Raw genomic sequence first — 26,754 nt, forward strand, 5'->3', positions numbered from 1 at the left:
CTAAAATTTAATTGCACAACTCTGTGAGTATACTAAAAACTACTGAATTACATACTTTAAATGGGTGAATTGTATGGCACGTCAATAAAGCTGTTAAAAAAAGTGGGGGCAACAGTAGGGTGGTTGTGAAGGGTTCACTTTTGGTGGTGGGACTGGATTTTGGGGAGATGAAGGAAGAGTTGATTGATTCCTGATATACCTAAATCTGTGTAGGGTCAAGTCTGAGTACCACAGATTTTTTTCCATTGACGTTTTCTTCTATCTTCTGCAAAATTATATTTTCTCCCATAGCCATCACTGAATCCACACACAAATATTTTCTGAAACAGATGATAAAAATCAAGCCAAGTGTCACCTGCCATTGGAATCGTGTCTAAAAGGGACATCTTTGTTTTTTCCACACAGTGTTCTCAGCACACAGAACGGGCTTCTGAGGAGCAACGGGATGGAGTGGCCAGGCTTCCTCTTCTCACGTGAGTGCAAAACCAGACAGGATCCGTGAAGAAATGAAAGCAGACATCTGGGGTCTATAATTTTTAATAAGTTTAAACTAGCTACAAAATGTCAATCACTTCACAAACCGACAGAGGAGACAGGAGGAATTTAATATTACATGCTGTAATGATATTTATCTCACAGTTTCTCTATATTTCATTCATTTATATTATTTTTTAAAGATTTCTTTATCAGCTACTAAATATCTCAGCAATTTGGTGTGCATAGCTCTAGATTAAGCAACAGAGAATCGTACTGATAACAAACCACAGGGGGAAATGGTGATTAATAAGAGTCAGCCGTATAAAATTTACATCTCCACACTGTTCCACAGCAAGATTGCTTTCTCCAAAACATAGCCTTCAAAAGCAGCAAACAAATCCTATATTACATTCATTTGACATAGTTCGGCCAAACGTCTATTGTGCTGGAAATGATGAAATGGTGAGTGTGTCAAATCCATCTTTTTTTAAAATTCTTTTTTTTTAAAAAAAGGATGATCGTGATTAATAAGTCTATATATTGACAGAAAGAAAGTGACACTACTTCGGTTTTGCTGGTAGAACTTAATCTTGACAGTGTCTCAATACTGAGCATGCTTTGTTGTTGTTTTGTTGTTTCCGTTGGTGTGTGTGTGTGTGTTTTCTCATCAGTATGCTACTGTCATGGAAAGATTTCGTTTAATAGGAATCTAAAAATCTATTTAGTTCTCATGCATAAATGCATAAATCACATCACTTTTAGTGCAATGCCTGTAATGTAATTCCACATTGTCTAATCATGAAATCATAAAGACAGACGACAGCTATGAGGAACCAAAGACAGCAAATTTTGAGAGTTTCAGAGCCTGACACCCAAAGAAAGGACAGTGGCAGTAGCTCTGTGGAAGGTCACAGTTTTACAAGAACAATACTGTGCATTGAAAGAATCAACAGCACATTGAGCATTCCTAAATTGTTGTCATTCAGCAAACACCACTGAGGAGAGAAAAGGAAAAATGAAACCCAAGACATCTTATGTAGGGAGTTAGAGCCACCAAATGACTACTATATACAACCTTTGGAAAGAAAGAGACTCAGAACAAAAGACACATAATAGTTTGGGGAAGCTGATGAACGACACAAGACAACATTCACAATGGGGGTGGGCTGATGTGTGTATGTGTGCAGACCTACTAGGAAATACGATGAGAAAAGCATGAAGGAGCTATCTTGCCCGACAGCATTTGGAAGAGAACACAGGTGGGCACATTTAACCACTCCCCAGCATCTTTGTTGCACGTTGGTTGGCCTCATCAATTCTGGTTTTGTTGGAATCAGCCTAGAAAAAGGGAAAGAAAAGAGAACCCAGGTTACCTTTGGACATTTTGTTCTTCCCTCTGGGTCTGTTCAAATGCCCCTTTCTTGAGGAATGGCATCTTGAAACTTCTCCTGTCAGAATTGACCCTCTCTTCTTTCATGATCCCGAACCATTGCTTGTGGTTCTACTTGGACATGATCATAGAAGCTTCATCTTGGTACTCATGACTGTTTCACCCTACCAGAGAGCATCCTTTTGAGGACAAGTTCACATCATTTATCTTTCTATCCTGGAATGACACCCCGTGATGTCTATGGAAGGCATTCATATCTGTTGGATTGAATTGAATTACCACCATTTATATAATTGGGTTGAAATCATGGCTAACTTATTAGTGTCACTTTGGGCCAATTACTTAACATCTTGGGGACTCAGCTTTCTTGTCTATAAGCAGGGACAAAAACGAATCCTGCTAATAAGCATGAGTGTCTATTATATCCCGTTCATTCAACCGTGACATAAAGATTGATATTAACTATGAGGTGTATATTATTATTAACTCCTTTTTCCACATGAGGAAACCAGGCAGTCTGGAGTCAGTGGCCACACTAGTAATCACTATGTTAATCATTATAGTACTTAGGTCTGCTGTGAAAATGAAATGGGTTTGTACCTATAATGTGCTTGGAATAATTTTTTGCAAAGATTAAGTGCTCAATATATTTTACCTTGCAATTATTCTTATTGGGTGAAAACGATTTGTTTTTGGAATGTTTAATAATTTTAAGCTCCATTTCTGAAGACTCACTTCTATGAGTTTGACAATTAGCTTGTTTATTTGTTTATTTATTTAAGTAGGTCCCACACCCAACTGGGGGCTTGAACTCACGACCCCAAGATCAAGAGTCACATGCTCTACTGACCGAGCCAGCCAGGTGCCCCTTATCATTGGCTTGTTCTAACAAGAGCACTTTTACCACAATTGTGTGCCTTGACTGATCTCACTGCTTCAGTTACCTTTTGCTGTATATGCAGCATGAAACTTGGGGTTGCTACCAGGGGAGACTTTTAAACCCCAGAAAATAAACTATTCCCAGCACCACTGAGAAAGGTATGAGTGAGCAAGCAGAGGCAACGATGAAGATTCTGTTTAGGCCGTTGTTGTCTTATCATGATTGGTAATGGTGTCTGCCCCTGTCCATTCTGGAAAGAGGAACACAAAGCTGACAGGCAGTGTAGGGAAACGGAACTGCTTTTTTATCGACCAGTACTTGTTCAATGATTACTGATTTTGCATCTACTGCGGTGCTTGGTGCTTTCCAATCTCCACCGAACTGGATCTTCTTTATTTAGTTTAATTGTGAATTCCCAGCACATTTAGAGTTATCTACATTCAACTAGAAATTTGCCAAGTTAAAATAGAAATATTGCTAGATTATTCATAATTCTGAATTATCTGGCAATGGTTTCCTACCATCTGTTTGGATAATCAAAATCTGACTTTCACGACAAGTTAAGAGAGAGCATTCATTTTCCTTGATTGTTTGATCTATAGATTCATATTTTGGACCTTAGGATCCTGATTTGGAAAATAGGCATTCTCTCAAATTTTACTTGGCTCTTAAATCTTCCCTCTTTAGTTACAAATTCTATCAGAAATAATAATACTTTGGTGCACAGGAAAGTTCTAGGCTCAGACCAATGTGAGATGTTTCTACAGATTGAATTATGCGATTTTTCCAGACTGAATACTAAGGAAAGCTCAAATGGGGAAAATCATTAATTTAAAAATGGATGGAATTTTTGGAAGCAAGTATTCTAGAAACTCTTGCATGAAGAACGCACTGGTGAGCATTCACCTGGTGGTGGAAGGGGATATTTTGAAGTAGAGCATGAGATTACTCTCTACACATCTTCAAAGGATCTAAAACAGACCTCTGTTCACTGACGATCTGTGATTTCCACTCTAATTTTCTCTGAAGGATATCAAAATTCAAGCCCATATACCTCATGCAATAGGTACCACATCTTTATTTTATAAAAGAAATAGCATCTTTTAGGAAAAAATCCTGAGGTAATCTCCTTTTAGATGTCTCCCTGGTATTTGGAGAATGCCTCTGTGTTCATTCTTTTTATATGCTTTAGGACTGTACTTACGGAATTTAGCCCACCCCAGTTTTCATATTTCTATTTAGAGAACCTTAAGCTCACTGGCCTACCCAAGATATGCCACATGATTTGCCCTTGTGAGAAAGCAAGAATGATCCCCACAGAGCCAGTAAGAGAGTGAGAAGGAGATCATTAGCCCACCCTTCTGAACACTCTGGAAATCTCAACTTCAGACCATGGCAGGTAGCTTTTAGGCCCCTGCTCAGAATTCCAGAAGTGGATGCTTATTACCCTACATGGTAGCCCCATTCTCATCTGAGGTTTGAACTGTTCCCTTATTATCTTTCTGATGAAGAAATCAGGTCACGAAGCTGGTGAGCAGGAAATGCCATCGGAACCCAAGGTCTCAGTTTTCAAACAATGTGTTTCCTCATTGATAGGAGAATTCAAGGAACGCTAAAGCTTCAGCCTCACTGTATTTCAACGTGTGTGTGGCATCTGCCACTGACAACTTTAAATTGAAATTTGAACATTACTACTTCTGAGCAACATAAAGCAGCTAATACAACTTGCCCCATTTTGGTTTTCTGAAAGAATTGTACCATTTCAACCTTAGAAGCTTAATTTAAAGCACTACACACATGCATACACACACACACACACACACACACACACCTTAAAGCAGAAAGCATATATATACATATATATACATATATAAAGTATATATATATACATGTATATATACATATATAAAGTATATGTGTGTGTATATATACACACCTTAAAGCAGAAAGCAAGATTTTTAAATAGACAAAGTAATTCTTTGACAGTCCATGGGAATGTATTAAAAATTACATTGTTTTGGGCTTTTTAAAACTTTACTGTCAATCCAAGTGGTGAGAGACGATCATGATTGATGGGGTAGGGTAAAGGTTGTTGTTGGGGGCCATGAGAGAATATGGGAGAAACATCAGAAGATTCCCTTTGTGTTGTCTTTTTTAAAGATTTTATTCATTTATTTATTTTAGAAAGAGAGAATGTGAGCAGGGGAAGGGGCAGAGAGGAAGAGAGAGAATCCCAAGCAGCCTCTGCACTGAGTGTGGAGCATGACACGGGCTCGATCCCATGACCCTGAGCTGAACCCAAGAGTCGGATGCTTAACTGACTGAGCCACGCAGGCGCCCCCAAATTCTCTTTATTCTTAGACTGTGAGTTTAATTTACTCTTAGATATGCAAGAGACCTTTGAACACTGTTTCCAATTATCAGAAGGGAGAACTTAACATGAGAAGGTGGAAATCTATTAAAAAATTGGACAGCTGATACAACATGTATCATTTGCAGCGATGCTGGGTTGAAATGGATTCTATCTAATCATGTTCAGATTGTGATTTTGGAGGTAAGACAAAGGCTAGTTATTCAAAGGCAACTAGACCCCTCTCTCACTTCTTAAACAATTCAGCACTCAAAGAATGATAACAAACCGTAACGGCTATTTCCCATCCACTTGCCTGACTTCGAATTACACGTCATAGCTGCATATGTCTTTGCCCTTATCGTAAATTGGGCCCCAAGTGAAAGGTTTTCCCTTGAGAAGAGAACTAGAAATGCAAAGTGGCAGAATTAAGATGCCACTTGCCTTTCCAGGAACACTTTCCCGTGCTGCGAGTCCAACTCTATCAATAAAGATTTGACCCCTCTCTCTTAGTAAAAGTACTCCTTCTGGAACTCTAATTGAGTTAGAGGTTCATTATCTCCCTACATCTGTGAGTAAATTGGGTCCATTGACAGAAAATGAGTACTTCTTGTGTTTTCAAATCATTTTCGTGATGGAAGGTGGTTCGGCAATTGTTTCTTAGTTCATTTCTCGGGGCCATAATGGGTTAGGTCAGCCTGTGTTGGCTCCGGCGCTTTTTGAAACTCTCAATATTGTTCTAAAATCTATTGATTTGTGCAGCTTTAAAAGCTTTAGCATATCAAAGGCTCTTAACAATTGTAAGTATGTCATGACTTGTAAAAGGAAGCAAAGCACAAGCTTTTTGCCAACCGACACTGACATTTGTGTAACTCAGTATCGATCAGGCAAAATATTATGCGATCAGATATTTTTAATAGGGAACACATAGAGCACAATAGGGCAAAGCGTTCCCTTCACGTCTACTCTTTCCTTTTTCAAGTCAGTGAAGGATGCTTGGGTACCAAGAAACTCAGTGTTTAGCCTGAAGATTCAAAGCATCCTTCTCTGCTCACTAAAGTGGAATAAGTTGTTAAAAAGAAAGTCAGGATTTCAGGCTCAAAACTTCACTATCTCCCAGGGAATAAACTCATACAATGTAAGATTAGCCAACTAGAATTGGTTATAGATGCTACATTATAGATGCTATAATGTTACAGATGCCTCATAGCATCTATAATGTACCATCTATACATTATATACATTATATATGATTATACATTACATTAAAGCTATGATGTATCTATTCCTTCCTGTTGGCATTTTGACATCTTAAGAGATTATAAGCAATATTCAGTACTCTATTGATGGGAGAGGGGGCAGAATACAAGATCATAGATAATATGTCAGATTCGTATATTGTGGGATATCAGGTTCTGGTGCCCCAAATCTTTTTATAAAAGCTGTCCAGGGTTTCTTTCTGTTCCCTTCCAATCTCAAGCCCTTAAACCCATCCCTTCCTATTCCGTTCTCTTCACTTCTCCTTACGCCTCTTGTTGACACTACGGGGTTTTGTCTTAGAGCCACATCTGGTGTCCTTGTGTGAACTCAACTTCATCAGATTATGTTTTCTATTTTGAGATCTGGACACGTGAACTGTTGAACTGGAAATGGAATCTGGCCCTTTCTGAACTATCCTGAAAGCTTTGGCATTTATAAAATCAAAGCTCATATTCATCTTCTGGTTAAACTGTAATAAGTATTCTTTCCCTTATATCCCGATTCTATTCCTACATCATCTCTTGACAAGCTCCTAACCAACTTTCAAGACTCAGTTTGACTTTTTTTGGAGATTTCCCCATCCCTTAACTCTTGCAATCTTTCCTCACGTAACCCTACTTAGCATTTTAGGTGTGCCTCTCTTGGCAAATTATATTTTGTGTGGTAGTAAATTCATCTGGAGGCTCACGCCTCCCATAGGCTGTGAGTTTCTTTTTCCTTTTTTTTTTTTTTTAAAGACTTTATTTATTTATTCGACAGGATAGAGACAGCCAGCGAGAGAGGGAACACAAGCAGGGGGAGTGGGAGAGGAAGAAGCAGGCTCATAGTGGAGGAGCCTGATGTGGGGCTCGATCCCATAACGCCGGGATCACGCCCTGAGCCGAAGGCAGACGCTTAACCGCTGTGCCACCCAGGCGCCCCAGGCTGTGAGTTTCTTAGCAGTGGGGATGATGTCTTTCTCATCTTTATGTCCTTCGGTGCCTAGCACAATTCCTGAAACAGGTGTCCCTGAGGAATATCTGTTAGATTAAATTTTACCCTCTGATTTACTTATATGTTGGTGAATTTTTGTCTTGGAAAATTGAGGGGGAAATTTCCATCTATCAGTATGTGTGAATCCCATGGCACGGTTTGAGGGGCTTATTATACCGTTCATCCTTTCTCAGCAGTATTTCAGAAGAAGTAATGAACAATGGAAGCGTCTGACGGCCATAAGCTCACCTTCTCCATGATCCTGTCGATCTGGCGATTCTGTGTATCGATCTCATTGCCCATATCCAGGGCCATGTGACGGAGGTTTCCAATGATACCGCTCACCTGCTCCAGGTTTTCATCCATTTCATTTTCTCGGGCATCGTTTGTTACCCTGGGAGTCAAGAAGCAATTTTTAGAAGCGAGAAAGTGTGAAAAAACTCAAATACCAAGGACCCAGGGCTCAGGGAAAGTCTGGAGACCCATAGGTATCAATCCCATGCATCTTTAGTCTCTGTTCGATATAAGTACATTTTAGCTTTTATACATTAGAAAATATTTATTTATTTATTTGTTTATTTATTTATTTATTTAAAGTAGGCTCCACACACAGCATGGATCCCAACGCGGGGCCCAAGCTGAAATCGAGTCAAACCCTTAACTGACTGAGCGGCCCAGGTGTCCCTAGAAAATAATTTTTAAATTTCATTTTTGAACCCGAGTTTCTTTTTTAAAGAAGGCATATTAAATAGATTACTTCTACTTACTTCTTTCATTTCCACCAGCACGTCATTTCCTCCCTATGTTCATCTGTTTATCCCAATTTTCATTTTTTAAGAATAAAATAATTTTAGTTGAGAGGACTGGGTCAGAGAATGAAGATGGAACTAGTTAGAAACTGTATTTTTCTTTCTGAAATGTCAACCAAAGTCTCCAAGAGTTAAATTGAAAATGAAAGAAAAATCTTATTGTGTTAAGTCAGAGAATTTCTCTGCTCATCTTCTTCCTCATTTGGGACCAAAATCCATGGGAAGAGTAAGGATCATTACAGTCTGCTCCTTAATCCTGCTTGCTCCCAAGAACCCCAAAGGGAGCTACTTATTCAAGATGATTTCTATTTGCTCAGATTTCATTGCAATGGGGGTGGGAGTTGGTGGCATTGTGGATGATTTCAGGGGAAAAAATGTGATAAAAGATTATTGTTCCAGTTTGGGAAGGAAGGAGTTGGCTCTCGAAGTGCCTTACCACCTTGCCATTTTTTTTTCACAGCTCAGCTTGAAAGTTAAGAAGGTAGGAACTTGAGGCTCCTGGGTGGCTTTGTCGGTTAAGTGTCTGCCTTCAGCTCAGGTCATGATCCCAGGGTCCTGGGATTGAATCCTGCATGGGCTCCCTGCTCAGTGGGGAGTCTGCTTCTCCCTTTCCCTCTGCCCCTCCCCACCGCTTGTGCTCTCTCTCAAATAAATAAATAAATAAAATCTTAAAAAAAAAAAAAAGGTAGTAACTCTTTATTGCAAACGGTAAGTACTCATTCTAGGATGTTCTGGCTAATTAACATTTTCCCACTGCAGATGGTAATGGGCTAAAAATGTTCAGAGGGATTAAAACCCATCCCCCATGGTAACTCCCAGTGTAGACTGGCCCACAAAGGTTTTTAAAGGAGCCTAGGCTGGGAGAAATTGAAGGGCAACTTCCTAGCTTTCTTACATAAAAAAGAAGCGTATTTAAATGATTATCACCAGCTAAGGCATCCTTCTGGTTCCATGATTCTCGATGCTGATGGTATGTTAGAATCACCTGAGAAGCTTTAAGCACCACAGATGCCTGGGTCTCACTTTTTTTTTTTTTTTTAAGATTTAATTTATTTGAGAGAGAGAGAAAGAGAGCAAGCACGTGAGCAGGAGGAGGAAGAGGGAGAAGCAGACTTCTCACTGAGCAGGAAGCCCAGTGCGGGGCCGCACCCCAGGGCCCCCAGACCCGAGGATCATAACTGAGCCAAAGGTAGACATTTAGCCGACTGAGCCACCCAGTACTCAGTACTGATGTTTTTAAAAAACAGCCTCAGTTCATTCTAATGTGCAGTGAGGATTGAGAACCCCTGGTCTAGTTTCCCTGGGAGCAGATAGAAACAAGAATAGAATTGTCATTCGTGAGGCTTTATGCAGCTATCTACACCTTATACCTAAGTGACAGTGACCTGTCACTTGAATCTGTGTTATTGGTTGGTAACATCAGCTACAATGGGCCGGGAATTGGTGACTATACAGCTGTCTCTACACTACCCTCGTCACTAGGTACCCTAGTCACTGCTGAGTCCTAGTAGTAGCCTGTAAAAAGGGATAGGTTTTTTTGTTTCCTTTTCTTTTTAACAACAGGAATATTTGTCATTATTTACTCTGTTTTCTGGTCTCCTGAGAGCTGATTTCTGGATAGGCAGATCTGTGTAATTTGAGATTTTTAAATAGGTCTTTCAGTTGGCATTTGCTTGGGTCTCAAAGGAAATCCGAAGCCAGGTGTGCTTGTTATTCTCCATTTGTCCCCCCAGATCCATTCTCGGACCTGTTTTGCTCTCTGCTCAGAGGGGCTGACCTCTCTAGGACTGCATCACCCAGATTCTCTGAGCCTCCGGCTTCCAGTAGGCTTTGGCAGACAGCCAGTGAGATACTGGAGGGCAAGAGGAAAGAGGTATGGGGGGGCATTTATTTCTCTTTCTCATTTCCTGTTAGTTTTGCAACAGCTGCATTTCTCTGTAGCCCCTCCCCCACGGTGGTAACTACTGTCAGGTTCTGGTAACAGAACCTTCAGGACTCTTCCTGCTACTGCCAGCCCACAAATGCTTTACCATTTTCTGTTATTAACCTGGCCCACACCTCTGTAAACAATCTCTTGAATAAGTTCTGTTCAATTCCATTTATGGAATGAGACACCTGTCTATTGCCCCATGGACACTGGATGCGCTCATGTGACTTGCTTTGTCTGATGAAACTGGCAAACCCGACAAGGCTTGATAAGCGCTTGTGCATTGGAGCCTAACCCCCTTGGAATGCTGCCACCACCATGTAAGAAGCCGGGGCTCTTCGCTGGAGGGACCACACTGGGGAGAGCGGAGGCGCCCTGCCCAACCACGAGATGAGTGACTGAGACCATCTAGGATCATCGTGCACCCGCCTGCATGGAATGACGGAGCCCAGGCGGGGCTCTTGGCAGAACTGCCCAGCCAAAATACACACTCATAAATAACCGGTAAAATGGTTGTTGCTTTAAGAACTTTAAGAACAAATCAGCTTGGGGTGATTTGTGACTTAACAATGGACAACTGCTACAGGGCTGGCTGCACGTGGCTCACCTCCGAATGAAGCCGCCGCTGATGGCCATCTGCTCCCGTTCGTCCACCACACGAGCAGGCTGGCTGGCCACCACGCCGTCCTGATTATTGCCCCAGGCTTTTTTGTAAGCATCGCTTGATTTAAGCCTATGCAAGAAAGAGGGTGAGTGACAAGGCAAGGGGGCGGAGCATCAAAGTCACAACAATGGTCACCTCTTCAAGCGAAGAACCGAACCAAGCAAATGGGTTTTAATTCGAGGCATTAGAGAATACCGATATATCATGATCTGGACCCAAACAGTTGGCCACCACCATGCCTCAGCTACTCAGCATTTCATTTCCAATCGAGCCAATTGGAATTGTCAAGACTGCAACCTTTGCCCAAAGGTTGTTCTTGTTTTGGTTTGTTTTTGCAGCTTAATTGGATCGAAGACAAGGATTAAGGTAGCTGGAGGACATTCAGTTCTATTTCAGTGACATGGTTATATTCTGAGACACAAAACACACAGAAAAACATACTGGCAGACAGACACATAACAAGACTGCCAAGTAGACTGTGTACATCACACCACAGCAACACACTGTCACCAAGAAAAACACACTCGACCAAGTTTTTACACACCATCATGCAAAGATTCCCTGCTTTAATTCCCCCCCCAACGTATGGGTGGAACTAACTCTTCCAATTCTGCATGAAGGACATAAAGGATCGGCGGTTGGCCAAGGGTGGTGGTCTCTGAGTTGCCTCGAGAGTGATTTGAATTAGATAATATATCGGTACTTCCAAACAGTCACCATACATCTAGTCGATGTACAAACCTTTGTCCACAGAGACAAAAAGTAAAAGAGGCATAGTGAAATGAATGCAGGAAAACAGAAGAGAGAACAAGCCATCTAGCACCAGAAAAGGAAATCCCTCTACGTCTTCTTCATGCACCAGCTACAGGCATGAGTAGAAAGTGAAGCATTCTCATTTAAGCCAAACTACTCCAGAAGTTGACCATTCTCGAAAAAGGCACTAGCAGGACAGTAATAGCCTTCATGAGGATTTGAAACGCAGGTTCAATAGCTTCTTTGTCGGGCTGGGGGGGCAGGGTGGGAGTGATTACAAACTCCTACTTCAAGCTATCCTGGGATGTGGCTGGGGAGAGTGGTCTGGAACTGGTGTGGTCTCCATGGGCCGTATTTCACTGAGCTGCCTTGGAGAGAAACTTAAAATCCAGGCATACCTGTTGTGTCCAATAGAAACACGTGCAGCACAGTTTGGTGGGTGTGTTGTAATTTAAGGCAATCAAAGATGTTTTTAGGTTCTTTGCATAGTAGAAACCACATGCTTTTTAGTCCAAAAACAAGAGAACTTCCTTTGGTCCCATTTTCATATTTTCTCTCATAAGACACCAGAATTTACACCCCCCCTTTTTTTTCTTGCACTGGAGAATCGCAGCCATCTATTAAAACTGGCTCTAATACTAATATTTGCAGACTGGGGACCAAGCAACCCTGGAACAAGCTGGAAAATTGTACAAATGGGACTGCAGCAACTCCCACAATCTAGTGTATAATGCCACAGCCCTCGGAGCTGTCAGAACTTACTGCACTAGACAGCCATGAGCCCACTCTGTGGGACGAGATCCAAAAACTAATTTAATAGTGCTTAGACTCTGGCTTTGTTTTTCTCCCCGACTCCCCGTTCCCTCCCTCCTCACATTACAAGAAGTTATATGGACCTCGTGAGGTTTTCTGCTATGTAAAATATCTGGTATACCATCTTTGGCAAAGTCAAGGGGGCGGGAAAGGTTGCGTTTCTGCAAGAAGGCAAATCACTGCACCCACAAGGCTGCACATAGACTCACAGAACTGTCGTACATCTACCATCGTCGTTTGAAACATGCCGAGACAGGGCGAAGCCCTCAGAGAGTCCGGGGCACCACCAGCCACTGCGTTGTGACACATGGTTTTTAAAGCATTATTTACACACAACAGGGAACACTTCGCTCAAGCTTTGAAGCTCAGTTAGGGTCTCTTGTGCCGACTACTATGTGGAATTCGTAGGGGCCATCGTTTCATCTGAACATTAGAATCCATCTGGGGGCGGGGCCTGCCTCCACGCCTTCTCCATACAGGTGATGAATGGGGAAATTGTTATCTGTTGGAATTCGACACGGAACAGGTGGAAATCTCACCTGCGGGGCAAGTGGCCACGGAAAAGGATATACAGTTAAGTCTTGACAAACTGGAATGCGTAGCCATGAGTCATTTTGGTGAATGACACGACTTTCTTAATTAACAGTGGGCCAGGGAGGAAAATTTTGTTTCAGGGGTGATTGCTGAATATCTGTTCGATTCTCAAGACACTCTCCTGCCTTAGAGTCTTAGGGGTGTGAACATGACCGAATTTTTCCTTGGTTATGGTTTCACTTGACGTGCCGGATGGCCTTTCCTCTGAAGATCAACTCTTACTGTTTGGTCCCCTCAGGTGTGGAAATTATAGGACATAGACTGAGTGATAGAATGTGAACTGCCTAGATTGCCCTTCAAGAAAAACCATTTCAAGTCCCTGATGTGATCACCACCCCTTTGTCCAACTGTCTCTTTTTACTAAAAGTGGAAGGAAGCAAAAGTATAAATACATTTGAGAGTTCCAGTTAGCTAGATTCCAGTTAATCAGGCTTTACTGTAGATCATTCTTTTAAAACGGTTTTAAATTGATTTGTAAATCGAGCCCCTCCCCCTCCTAAACAGGAAGTGGGATATTTTAAATCAGCCTCAAAGTTTAAAGGACGTGAATGGTCGTATAATCAGCTAGAAATGACATCAATTGCTGTTCTAAAAGCTAGGATCAGGAGAGCTTTTAGGAAAAAGGCTTCTGTTCAAAGGGAAGTTGGGAGGGGTGAGGGAGATCGGGTAACGGGTTTAATTTTGCAAATGCATGTTGGACAATCCACTCATGCATTTTTTTTTCCACTGCTAGTCAAATAAGACTATCTTCCAGAACCCTCATTTTCAGGTTCCTTCTGTTGCAAACCTTTATAACCACATGTCACATTTCTGCTACATTCCAAAAAAGCGTTGCAGAACCTTGAGAACAGTTGAATGTTTTGTGATGTCGTGCATGCAAGACCTACACATTTCAACATTTTGGTCAGTGTACGGGTAGATCTTCCAAGAGGAAGAGGTTCAGAGGGATGGGTCCAATTTGCACGAGGCTTGAGCACCTCCTGCCGAAGGGCTCATGGCCTCTGCGGTGGGTGCAGCTGGGGCTTCTACAGTCTAAGCGCTGGGCAGATTTGGCAACTGGCGGGGCAATCTCTGTCATACTCTCTGTCTTAGGGATGCTTGCTTAGGCCAAATTACCTGTCTCTCTTGCTTCTCGAAAATCAAACCTTGACATATGTGTTTCTCAACTTCCAAACTTACCCCCACCCCCCCAAATCTTTTCTAGCTCTGCAAATTTTGGCTTGGGGTTGTGGGGAAAATAAAATTTCCTGGGTGCCTCTTTCTTGAGGCTCGTCTCTGTCTCAAGGTACACTTTCTGGAAAATGTTGAAACGTTCATCAGTAAAAGTGGCTGACAGTGAAGCTTTCACTGTAGTATGCCTGATTTTTAATGCATCAACAGTAACTCCCACTAATATCATCTATGCTATGAGATGAATGCATTGGAGACGGTATTGATCTGTTCTGCATGCCACATGCTCATCCCGCCTTTGTGCTTGGCAGGAATGAGCTTGTCAAGGCTTGGAGATGGGCCTTGGGAAACCAAAGCTTCAGACAGGCAGGCAGCACCTACTTGTTACAGGGACACACACAAAGCCCGCAGAACTTTCCTAGGTCCGTCAAATTCTTTTCTGCTTCTTTCATGTCCTTATTGATTTGGTCCATCCCTTCCTCAATGCGTTCCAGTTGTTCTGATTAAACACAAGTATTTTATCCCCACAGAATGAAGCAGATGGAAAAGGACAAAGAAAAAAAAGACAAAACTTCAGACATTCACTTTGACATTGAAAAAGAAAAAAAAAATCAAAAGAAAGAAGAAAAGAAAGAAAACTGGACGCCACAGATTAGAGCTGGTACCCAGTACCTACTTGTTACAAGGACATATGAAAAGGCCACAGCATTTCCCTAAATCTTTTAAATTTTTCTCGGCCTCCTTCATGTCTTGGTTGATATGGTTCATGCCTTCTTCGACACGATCGAGTTGTTCTGGTTAGGACAAAGGGATGACAGTGTGGAATGAATTTTTTGGGGGTTTCCAACAGAACGTGAGAAATGACTATGTGGAGCGGAATTTGGAAGAGAAAGATACTACAACACATGGTCCCAGAGGATGCATTGCCGGAGACTGCTGCCGCCCTACACGGGCACAGGTGCAAGGAAATGAACAAAAACGATGCTGGAAATAGTTCGTCACTCAGACACGATGGGGTGGGGTATGTGGGCCTGTTGGATTCTGAGGGTCCGGGAAAACGGCACAGCAGATTCACTTACTTAGACACCAGTGAAACCCGAGAGAAACAAAAACAGGATGTTAATGTTTTCATGCTAATGTTACTGTTTCAGATTTCATGCTACTCGAGGAGGTACCTGCTTCAACTTTAAATAGCTCTATCTTTTGGTTTTAAGCATCCTGGACCAGGTAAGGGGAGCAAATAGAATCAATCTTCTCTGGGGAAAACAACAACAATTAAAGCGATAATTAGCGATGGGTACCAGATCTTTCTTTTCCCCTAGCAGTAGGCTGTTCCTAGCCCAGGGGCAGTTCTTGGTTTTGAATACCTAACTCATAGACACTGTTAAGAAAAAGCAATATCAGCAGACTCATGTTCCAAGCGCTGGGACATTTATAGTCCTCTCTTCATCCTGTGACTTACTTGCTATGAAAGTTCTGGAAGGCGTTTCACTTCTCTGCCCCCTGATTTCCCAGTCTCTACAACAGGGGGCATGTTAGGAAAACAAACAGCTGAGTCTCTTGAGGGGGGGGGGGTGGGCTGGAACATAGACCGGTTACTGAGTCATCTCTGCCCGCAGAGCGGACCTGAGTGCATCTGAGACGTAGATCGATAGCCATAAAACCAGCTTGAGCTTCTAGGTTGCCCGGGTTACATTCACTAACTTGATTAATTTTTCAAAAGTTACGGCACCACATTGAGTAAATTACAAGTTCAATGAATGGGTTTTTAAAACAGCTTTTAAGGCCCTTAAAGGAAAGCAATGTGCTGTCTTGGCTGTCGAGTTACAAAACCTAATTACACTTCCATTCCTCTTTTCATCTACATTTCTATGCACACCTGCCTGTGCCTCTGGGAATAAAGGCTTGATTAGAATAACACTGATAAATCCATTTCCAGTGTAAGGGCAGACAGAATCACTTACAAAGAATTTCACGTTAAATCGTCCAGTGGAAAGTATCATTCCAAAAAACTAAGATAGGTTCCTTATTGACCCAAACTGGGGAGACTGTCCATTTGGAAAACAAGAGCTCACTGTCTTCTCTTCAATGGGGCTAAAGAATAGAATCCAGCTTATTAGGAATGTGCTACCTGTGCCGTACTCTTCAAAATGATAGATGAAGGCAAAATTTAAGTGTCTCTCCAGCACTGAATAGCTGGGGAGAAAAACAGTGGGTAAGCATAGGTCTAGTAATGTCTTTAAGAAAATCTTTAAAAGGACTAAAAGAAAAAAAAAAGATAGCAAGTCTTTACATTCCAGAAGACTTTGTACCTTTATGAAGACTTCTTTCCAGTTCCCTTTAATGCGTGTAATAAATTAGCCTGCAGATAAAATTAACTATTGAGTAGGGGGATTGGTAGAGAGAGAAGGAGCTCAACATTGTCAAAAGGAAGAAGCATGTTAAGTGCAGACAGAAATCCCAATGGAGGGGCGCCTGGGTGGCATAGCGGTTAAGCGACTGCCTTCGACTCAGGGCGTGATCCCAGCGTTATGGAATCGAGCCCCACATCAGGCTCCTCCGCTGGGAGCCTGCTCTTCCTCTCCCACTCCCCCTGCTTGTGTTCCCTTTCTCACTGGCTGTCTCTATCTCTGTCAAATAAATAAATAAAATCTTAAAAAAAAAAAAAGAAATCCCAATGGAATAACTGCTAATAGCTTCCTGGAGGGCCGGGTTGAGATGGGGTTGAAGGAGCATCTGGACTCAGGGAAAACAAGCCACACTCCACTAACGACAGTGAAATACACACAGATTAGGGCATGGGGATACATATTCAGGCATTTGTCCTTTCTGAGGAGTTTCTCTGACACCACTTCGGGAGCCCCACCCGCTGTGCCCCAGGGATTAGGAGGTAATAAAAATAAAATGTAATAAAATAAAAACGTGAATTGGTCCATGTGTGTGTGTCTCTGAACCAAGAATTCAAATTAAAATATAAAAACAAACAAGCTGGTCCCAGTCGGTATTCCTGCGAGCGGGGTTCTATCGCGGATTGCCAGCCTGTTAGGCAAAGGTCATGGCTAAGAGAGGGATGCTGAAGCTCTTTCAGAAAAGTTGATTCCGAAAACGATTTTATAGCTACCAATATTGGTTCAATGTATCGTTTCACACAATTATAAGCCAAACCCTTAATTAAAAAAAATACTGTAGAACCATTTTGTCATCGGTATTCTAACTATTCATCTTCAGAGGGAACCGTGTTGGGTTTGTGGGTGTTTGGCATATTGAGACATCGTGGCTTTTCAATGGATTTCCATGAGGACATCTCTCAGGAAATGCTTGAAAATAACCAGTATCTTCATTCCATCCTGGGGTGGCCAGCAGCATGTCACCGGCTGATGCAATGTACTGTCCAGAGTTGACCGCTCCTCACCTCCCTAAGCTTGCTCTCTGGCTGTCTTCTGTTTATTCTTGGAGACTTGGGAGGACAATAACATTTTGAGTTAGGAGACGTATTCCAGTAGATGACACTATATGTTGGGGCAGGAGATTGTACTTTCTTTTGCCATGTTTGGATGACGGGTTATTTATGATAGATCTGCCAATGGCAGAATACTCAGGGATCTAAGTTTAGACATTGTTTCCGACTAATCTTACTTAAGCAAGGCAACATGAGGCCCTTAGAATTCCCAACCTGGTTAAAAAACAAACCGTAGAAGAATAGCAAGATATCAAAGCTATTGACCCAGGGTACAAGCCTTCGTGAGTCTAGTCAGTTACCAGATGCTGCCTACCTGATTCTCATTATCCTTAGCATTGATGAACACATGGAAATCCATTACTTAAATTTAAACAGTCCCATGTGGCTAGTGGCTATCACACTGGACAGCAGCATTAGTCATTCATAACAGATATTGGTGTGCAGACTTTAGCAAGAGGAATGTTTTCTCAAATGCTACCTTGTAGTGCCACGAACCTTTTAAGAAAGTCAGCAGGCACTCTGGAAGAGGCCTTACTTTGTCCTTCCTCTGTCAGGCAGAGGTCAAAGATGTCACTGTTTAGTTTGGAGTTGATCCCACGGGATTTTCCCAAGGGCTGCATCTTCAGCATTGGAACAAACACAAAACCCAGCAAAGACCAACAGAAGGAACAAGAGATATGGAGATGAAAGGTTAAATCATCCCACATTAGTGATAAGGTGGTTTCATGGGGATTTCACTTCGAGACAAGTGTTCTAGAGGAATAAAAGTCCCAGGACTCAGTACACTTCCAGGGCCGTCTGTCATGTTCAGTGCTCCTTTGGTGTCTCCTGATACCTGAGTATAAAACAAGAATCCCGTAAAGAATTTCCGAGGGCAACCATTTAGCTGGACAACCTGGAATGGCTCTTTAGAAGGAGGTCTGTTTCTTGAAACTCCTGTACAGCTGCAGGATAGAAGCAATCAACATTTTTGGTGTTGAGGCATAGACAAAATGAGGAGAGCATAACTGGAGAGAAATTGTAAAGCAGTTACTGATCTAAACAGCTAAACACAGCATATGCAGAATGAAAATGCATTCACCACAGCAACGAAGATAGTCGTTGACTTAAGCTCAGCTGTCATTTTAAAAAGTCCTAATCACCTTAAAGTCTAAATGGAACATGTACCACTTAAGACCAGGCAGAAGCCACTTACTTTGGGGGGTTTTACAGTTGTGTGTTTTTTCTCAATATCCTTGTGATCACCACACATCCGGTAAAACCAAGGCTAGCCTAGGAAATAGGTTTAACCGAGGGATTCAGCATTACTGTGGTGTGGCCACAAATGAAATGTTTTAGCTGAGAACATGAACTATCTTGTGGGGGAAATCTGCTCTTCTGCTTCCTTTCTCAAAGAATAATATTTAGATGTTCCTGGGACTCATTTGTGCTTAGGAAGGATATATTTTTGTATGGAGATTCTAGCAAATTTTATCTCGAGATTTTCTTCCTCAAAGCGCAATGAAATTTGCAAGTCAAGTAGGCACATTATTCACTTTCTCTCATTTTGATTGCAGATTTGTATATGTTATTTTCCAAGTCTTTATGTCAATGCTTTATAGTATCGGGAAGAAAGCATTACCTTGAATCTTTCTCAAAACTTCCTTCCAATTATCATTCTCTCATTTTGTCCCCTTCACATGCAAATTACTAGAGAGGTAATAAGGTGGAACTCCTAATTACTTGAGTGTGTATGTATCAAACGGACTCTGGAAATGAGATACTACTCTTCCACATGGGCACCTGTGGGTTAATTTTTAAAAATGATTTGCTATGTCTAGAGTTTCAAAATCTGGGACGTTGTTACACGGATGAAGCCAGCAACTCTTGCCACGATAGCAAATTTATTTGGGGAGTTCTGAAGACTGCCACAGCGATCGTAATTCCTTCAAAACACAACTATGTCACTAGACTCAGTTATTTGTGTCTAAATTTCTGACAATTCGTATTTTAAAAATTGTGGGGAAGGGTTGGGGGTTGATGTTCAATTGTTTTTAAAAAAATTTTTCTCTTGATTTTTTAATTGGTTGGTACATATTTATTGGCAAAGCTCAATACAAATTAATAATAATAAATACAAAACTCTTTATATGACAGCCAGGCGGATGTGCCCCTCAGATCTCCCTTCAAGAGGTAATCTGTAGATAGCTTACATGTCCAGTTGCTATACCTATGGGATCCGCCAAAGCATTTCCATGGAGACCACGCTGTCGCTGGGATGCTTCTAGCTCTGGCTGAGCACAGTGGAATCACCAGAGCTGAGGCATTGCTGCCTATGGTGGGGCTGCTCCATTGGGTTTTCTTAGCTCCTGGGCTCCCCATCAGCCTGGCTGACACTTTCTCGGACTCAGCATTGGAGTCTGAGACTCTTCCTCTTCGCTCCTCTTCTCTTAACAAGTGTCAGATCTGCATCAGTTGACAGCTTTCCCTGCCTACTCTTGCTTCTCTTCCCTTGACCCATCACAGGCGTCCATAATAGATTTTGTACACTTCTGACTCTTAGCATTTGCTTCCCAGAGGATCCCAACTGATACCTTTCTCTAGTCCCTCCCTGCCCCTGCCCTAACTCATGAGAAGTTGGTACAGATTTATCTCATTTAGTGTAATGGTTGAAGAAAATTTCTTTTATGGCCAGTCCGTAATGCATTTGGTTAGTCTCCCCACTGACAGATATTTAGGCTGTTTCCAGTTTTACACTATTAAAGATAAGGCATGTATATGTCTCTTCATATAGCTGTCAATGTATTTCTGCAGCATAGAATTCTGGGAGTAGCATGTCTTGGTCAAAGATGGGTGTACTTCATAGTTTGAAAATATTATCAAATTAATCTTCAAACATATATATCAGTCTACAGTGCTTATCTGTATGTTGAAGATCTGTTTTCCCAAAATACTCACAGCACTGGTGATTATCAATTTAAAAAACTTGTCGCAGTCTGCTAAAGAGTGGTATCTCATTATCGTTGTTGGTTGAAGCATGGCTTCATACGTCTATTTATAAACTGATGATTTATATCTTACATCAGTTTGCTGGTGGGTTGTTGCCCTTTTCTATGATTATATGCAAGGTCTCTCTACATTTTAGGAAAATGCCTTATCTCTGTTATCTGTATGACAATTCCCACCCCCAATCCCATTTGAGGTTTATTTGTTTTTGAAGTTTGTTTGTGGTCTCCCATGTTGTGAATACATTTTACATTTTATCTTAAAAAAATTCTCACGATTCCTAAGAATTTTCTGATGTTTTCAAAAATATAAATAAAAATTTCTCCACAATTTGCTTGTTATGATAAGAATTCAGAGTAGAATCAGGTAGCTAACTTGTGGCTAGAATTATTATTATTATTTTTTCTCTTTATTTTTTTAAATTCATTTAATTAATATATAATGCATTATTGATTTCAGAGGTACAGGTCTGTGATTCATCAGTCTTATATAATACCTAGGGCTCATTACATCACATGCCCTCCTTAATGTCCATTACCCAGTCACCCAGTGGCTAGAATTAAGTAAGCATTGCCATATGACTAGATGTACTGAGAGAAAAAAAATATCCTTCTAGATTCCACTTTAGAGTACAGAGATGATTTTCATTGATTCTCTGATTTTCACTGCTTCTAGCATTTCCGAAATAATTAAAAAGCAATTTAAATATTTTAAATGGTTCAATTTCCCATTTTCCAATGATCTCCCTCAGCTTACATCCTGTTAAAGACCTAACAGGACCTAGTTACTGAAGGAATCCTCATGATGACTTGGAAATCAAAACTGCCAGATCCTGAATTAGGATGGTCACAAGAAATGGACACGATATACCATTCTCTCATTCTATCTAGGGATTATTACAAGAAAACTAAGTTTATGGGAAAAATTGGGGGATCAGAAAAAAGAGGATCAGAGAATTCTCAAACTGCCCAAAATACTACCATTAAAAGAAAATCCAAAAAAATGACTTTTGCCTTCAAAATTCTGTTACTCCAAATATATATAACAGGGAGACTAGTGACATTCAACCAGTCACGAAGGCCTCAACATTCCCATATATTTACCAATCTTCTCAACAGCGAAAGGGAAAAAAGCAAGATGATGTAAACTCTAGAAACTTCATACTCAAATACGCATATAAATAGGTTGAAAGGACCACCTGTGTATGCACAAATAATTTTTTTGAAAAAATGCACTTTATTCAGATGACGAATTGTTCTTACTTAAGAAATCTCAACTTACCTCCTTGTTCATCCAACATAACCAAAGTCCTGATACCAGCATCTTTACTCTACATTCCAATAATGGTAGCAAAGTTGAAAAAGAGTTAGAGAGAGAAAAGAGAGAAAGAGAAATCAGTAAGGGGACAATTAGCCCTAGAAATGGAAAATGAAGAAGGACCAAAGGAAAAAGAGGGAGGAAATAGGGGAAGAGTACTAAGGGCTGGGGAGGGACTCAGAGGAAGGGGTCACCTGTGGACTTGCTTTATCAGTGAATCTCAGGGTAGATGAGGGGGCTGTAGCTTAGTCTCCATGGGGGTAGGGCTGGGGATGGGGCTTGGCATGGAATTGGAATACACAACTTAATATTATACTGTGGATTTATATTTGCAAAACAAAAATGCCTTATACAACACCGACCATAGGAAGCAAATCTTTCAAAATCTTCTAGACTAAATCTTCTCTGGCACGATACATCAGGAAGTTTCCCTCAGTGAATTGGGAAGGGATGCTCCACTGGAAAGTAAGAAACTTTGGGGCTGAGATTTTCAGGTTTATCTAAAGAGATGACTGCTTCACAAAGGTTGAGAAATGCAGCCCCAAACAGAACTCACCCTCCCATTTTTTTCTCTACATGGAAAAGTTCTGTGGGATTTAGAAAACCGATGGACAGACAAGAAATAAAGGCTCTTTATTCTGAAATCTAAAATTCTGCACAATAATAGAATGTGAGAAAATAACTCATCCACAAGCTTTTCCACAGTTCTTTTGTGCAGAAGTCTGGAAAAGGCACTCCTCATCTCACTCCACATGATCTAAACAAACCGAACGGCCCCTGAACTATTTGGTGCAGGGGAGTGGGAGGTGGTGGGTAGGGGAAAAAGAACACAGGTATTCGTATGGTTCAACCTTAGAAATCATCATTGATGGGAATTCAAACTAGTTAAGGAAAGAATTTTCATTTTATAGGGTGATTATTAGTAAGTATAAAATGGCATTATTAATGGTTTGTATTAATTGCTTTTTCAAGGAATGCTCATGGTGGCCCCTAGAATAAACTCAAAAGGAAGATATCTCTCATGGCACCATTTATTTTCCACTGACTTATTTATTTATTTATTTATTTATTTATTTATTTATTTATAGATTTTATTTATTTATTTGACAGAGAGAGAGGCAGCCAGCGAGAGAAGAAACACAGGCAGGGGGAGTGGGAGAGGAAGAAGCAGGCTCCCAGTGGAGGAGCCCGACGTGGGACTCGATCCCACGACTCCGGGATCACGCCCTGAGCCGAAGGCAGACGCCTAACGACTGAGCCACCCAGGCACCCCAGCCACTGACTTATTTTAAACTAAGAAAGAGAGAAATGTTAGTGGAGGTCAACAGAGGGTTTTTGGGTTTTTTTTGTTTCGTTTTGAAACAGTATTTTAACAACTCAATAAGGCTTCTAAAAAAATAGAACACTGAAAATGTTTTCTGTGAGTTTTATAAACTCACCATTTCAGAGAATGTGTGTAGTTGGCTCTCGCAGACAGGAAAAGCCAAGTTGCTGCTTTTTTTTTTTTTTAAAGATTTTATTTATTTATTTGACAGAGAGAGAGACAGCCAGGGAGAGAGGGAGCACAAGCAGGGGGAATGGGAGAGGAAGAAGCAGGCTCCCAGCGGAGGAGCCTGATGTGGGGCTCGATCCCAGAACGCCGGGATCACGCCCTGAGCCGAAGGCAGACGCTTAAGGACTGCACCACCCAGGTGCCCCCAGCCAAGTTGCTTCTGAACACATTTTGGTGGGCTTTAGTTGTGAGGTTAGGAATTCGTTTGGAGGAGAGCTTAGGTTGACTTTGGGAGTCATCAACAGAACAGACTGTGGAGACAGACTCTGCCCTGGGGTCCTGGTGATTTCATTTCCCAGCTGTGGAACCTCGGGTAAATGTCTTAATTACTCTGTGCCTCAGTTCCCTCATTTATAAGACAGCAAGAATAATAGTTGACACGTCATTGAGTTGTCATGGGAATTAAATGAATTAGTATGCGGTACATGCTAGAATGGTACTGGCTTAGAGTTAGCATGACATAAGTGTTTGTAAAATAAATTACCTTCAGAAAATGCATCTCTACAGGATATTTGGCAAATGAAAAATACTGTCATTGCCAACTACCATCAGAAGCTTCCAGACCACTACCTCCCAAACGTTAATGTGCATACGAATCCCCTGCATAGGAAACATCTTATTAAAATGCGGATCCTGATTCAGTAGGACTGAGATAGAGCCTGAAATTTTGCATTCTGAATAAGCTCTACCACCTAGTGCTACTGCTCGTGCCAGGATACCTATGGAGCAGCAAGATTCCGGAGCCCAGGACACATTTCAATATCTTTTACTTAAGTGTGTTGTAAATGGACATTTGTCTACACTGGCCTGTGTTTTAACCATTTCTGTGCCCAGATAGGGACAGAAACATCTCCCTCACTTCCCAGAGTACTTTTAAGGATAAAATGAGCTACAGAATGTAAAGGCTTCTAAAAGTTCAACTCTATGGGAGTCTATGGTTCCAAAAAGCAATTAAGATAAAGGATTTAATTTGTATAAAATCTTGATCCGTTTAGAATGGGCTGCTGTGTTTGTCTTCTCAGATCCTTCTGCTTTTTGCAGAATTCTCAAAGGAAAAAGGAAATATGGTAGAAGTTGGTGGTGGAAGGGAAGTGCTATGCATAAGAATTCACACTCTGGGATCAGGTAGACCTGGGTTTTAATTTCATCTCTGCCATTTGTAGCTGGGTGTCTCAAGCAAGTTACTTAATCACTGCGTACTTCAATTTCCTCCTTGGTAAGACAGAGATTGGCATCGTAGTAAAAGGTGGCTACCTAAAGAGTCAAGTTAGATTATATATATTTGATGATGATACCTCTGGGTATAGTACCCAGCACATAGTAGGTTCTCAATAAATGTTAGAACTTATATTTGACGCCACTGTTTTGCTGACAGTTTTTATCAAAATAACTGGATTATTCTTTGGGGAAACTAGAAATGCAAGGGAGGAGAAGGGCAGGGATGAAGACAATATTTCAGGGAAGGCAGAATATTACTTTCTCTTATTCTTAACAAGTATTATATTTTAATAGCTAGGAATGAGAGGAGGTGGTTCCATTTTTGTCTTAGCTCGATTGTTGGTTTCTGTTTGAGATTGCTGGGAAAACTGTCTACCTAAAAACCATAAAGTTGGAGATATGAGGGATTTTTTTTTCATTTCTTTCTTTTTTCTTTTTATTTTTCCTTTCTTAGATGAACTAAGACCTTTTCTAGAACATTTTTAAGTCTTTCTTTTGTCATTCTGAGATGCTTTCCCCAAAGTCCAACACATCTGAGCTAAAACCAGGACTCTCCAGGCACTTTCTTAACTGCTAGAATTCCAAAAGACCCCATATCTACCTCTGATCCAGAAAAGAACTGCCCTGCCTCAATCTTCCAGTTTTAGTAGAAAGTCTGGCATAACAAAGACATGGCTTTAGAATGCTTATTCTCTTCTCATTGCCAAGATGTCTTGAAAGGTAAGTTGGGATGAAAAGAAAAGATGCTTAAAACATCCATGCAATGTGGAAGAGCCTCAGTACCTACCACTCCGTGAAAGCTCTAGGTGGTACTTCTGAACTGGCATGCCCTGAGCCAGTGAGGCTTTTCTGGGGTGACTTTTCATAGCCCAAGGTCATTCATGTGTAGACTTCATTTCTGGCACGTAGTGTCAACAAAGTCAACTTTTTTGCCTGGAACCATATATTCTCCTCTTGAAGAGACATTCATGACTCTGTTACCAGAATTAATTCCATGCTCCAAAGGCAGGTAAGGCCTTGACTTTGGAGCTATTTTCATACCTGTTTTCCTGCATGATGCCAATTTATATCTTCCCTCCCGCCCCCAAAGTTAGGCCTTCCATGCATGTTTGTTGGCGTGCAGCCATCAAAAGAGCCAGTTTGCAACTCTAGCCTGGGAACCAAGTGCTATATGATTTCTCATCTTTTTACCTGTGTATGGTATCCAACTTTTCTGAACTTTCCCAACTGACTTCTATGTAACTTTACTTTGTCCTTGAGATGCCAATAATGGCTTCTATTAAAAAGGAAGTTTCTGTATCTGGCATTCTGTTACACCCTAAAGTCTGTGAGGGCTGGCAGAAAGTCCTATACTGAACTGAAAGTGGGGTTGTCTGCCTTAGGGAGACTTCACAAGCTTAGTAACCTTTCCCATCTTTGAGACTAAATTGCAATAAGAATTCAGCTCAATTCAAATTACATAGCACTGATGCACTTTGGGATCCTGGGCAAGATCCTGGTATTTCAGTGCTCATTTTTGCCAAATGATTTCTGGCCTTGATGAATATTTAATGCTGATTCTCTTTAAAGAGAATTTCTTTTTTGATTGAAAAGCAGACTACCATCTGAATAGCCAATGCCCTAGACATAAGGGGTATTTGACCATCAATATAAATTAACCCAGGAGGAAGTAAGAGCAATCAATTTACACTAATAATGCCTTACTCATAATTTCCTAAGGATAGAAAGTCTAACAGCCTCCTCTCATTTATGAGAGGTAGGAACTAGCTTCCATCTGTTTCACCCCTTGTTCTAAGATGCAACCTCAAGCCTGATCAAGAAATCATTCAGGTGGGGCGCCTGGGTGGCTCAGTAATTAAGCATCTGCCTTCGGCTCAGGTCATGATACCAGGGTTCTGGGATCGAGCCCCGCATTGGGCTCCCCGCTCAGCGGGAAGCCTGCTTCTCCCTCCCCAACTCTCCTTGCTTGTGTTCCCTCTCTGTCTGTGTCTCTCTCTGTCAAATAAATTAAAAAATCTTTAAAAAAAAAAAAAGAAATCGTTCAGGAGAAACAAAAATGTATGATTCAAGTATCCTACTTCAATCAATAGAACTTTTGAGACTTTCTTCCCCCTAGAATAAATGAGAACAGACACTCCTTACTCAAGACTGGTCAACACTGCT

The 26,754-nt window shown here is 41.2% G+C and overlaps 1 protein-coding gene across 2 annotated transcripts in view; it reads right to left on the minus strand.

Moving 5' to 3' along the window:
• Positions 1 to 1,636: 1,636 nt before the first annotated feature.
• The window catches only part of SNAP25 (synaptosome associated protein 25), a 28,922-nt gene continuing 3,804 nt past the window's right edge, over positions 1,637 to 26,754 (minus strand). Inside the window, exons 3-7 of one of the 2 annotated variants that reach the window (XM_008703349.2) lie at positions 21,786 to 21,834; positions 14,441 to 14,558; positions 10,673 to 10,798; positions 7,579 to 7,723; positions 1,637 to 1,815 (exon numbers count right to left, since the gene is read on the minus strand). In XM_008703349.2, the coding sequence (XP_008701571.1) occupies positions 1,747 to 1,815; positions 7,579 to 7,723; positions 10,673 to 10,798; positions 14,441 to 14,558; positions 21,786 to 21,834 (507 nt within the window). In that variant the 3' untranslated portion in view covers positions 1,637 to 1,746. Of the gene's footprint in view, positions 1,816 to 7,578; positions 7,724 to 10,672; positions 10,799 to 14,440; positions 14,559 to 14,735; positions 14,854 to 21,785; positions 21,835 to 26,754 lie in introns of both variants that reach the window. The other variant, XM_008703350.2, reaches the window with a different exon arrangement.

Source organism: Ursus maritimus, unplaced genomic scaffold (assembly GCF_017311325.1).
Source record: "Ursus maritimus isolate PB19 unplaced genomic scaffold, ASM1731132v1 scaffold_22, whole genome shotgun sequence".
NCBI classification, from domain to species: Eukaryota; Metazoa; Chordata; class Mammalia; order Carnivora; family Ursidae; genus Ursus; species Ursus maritimus.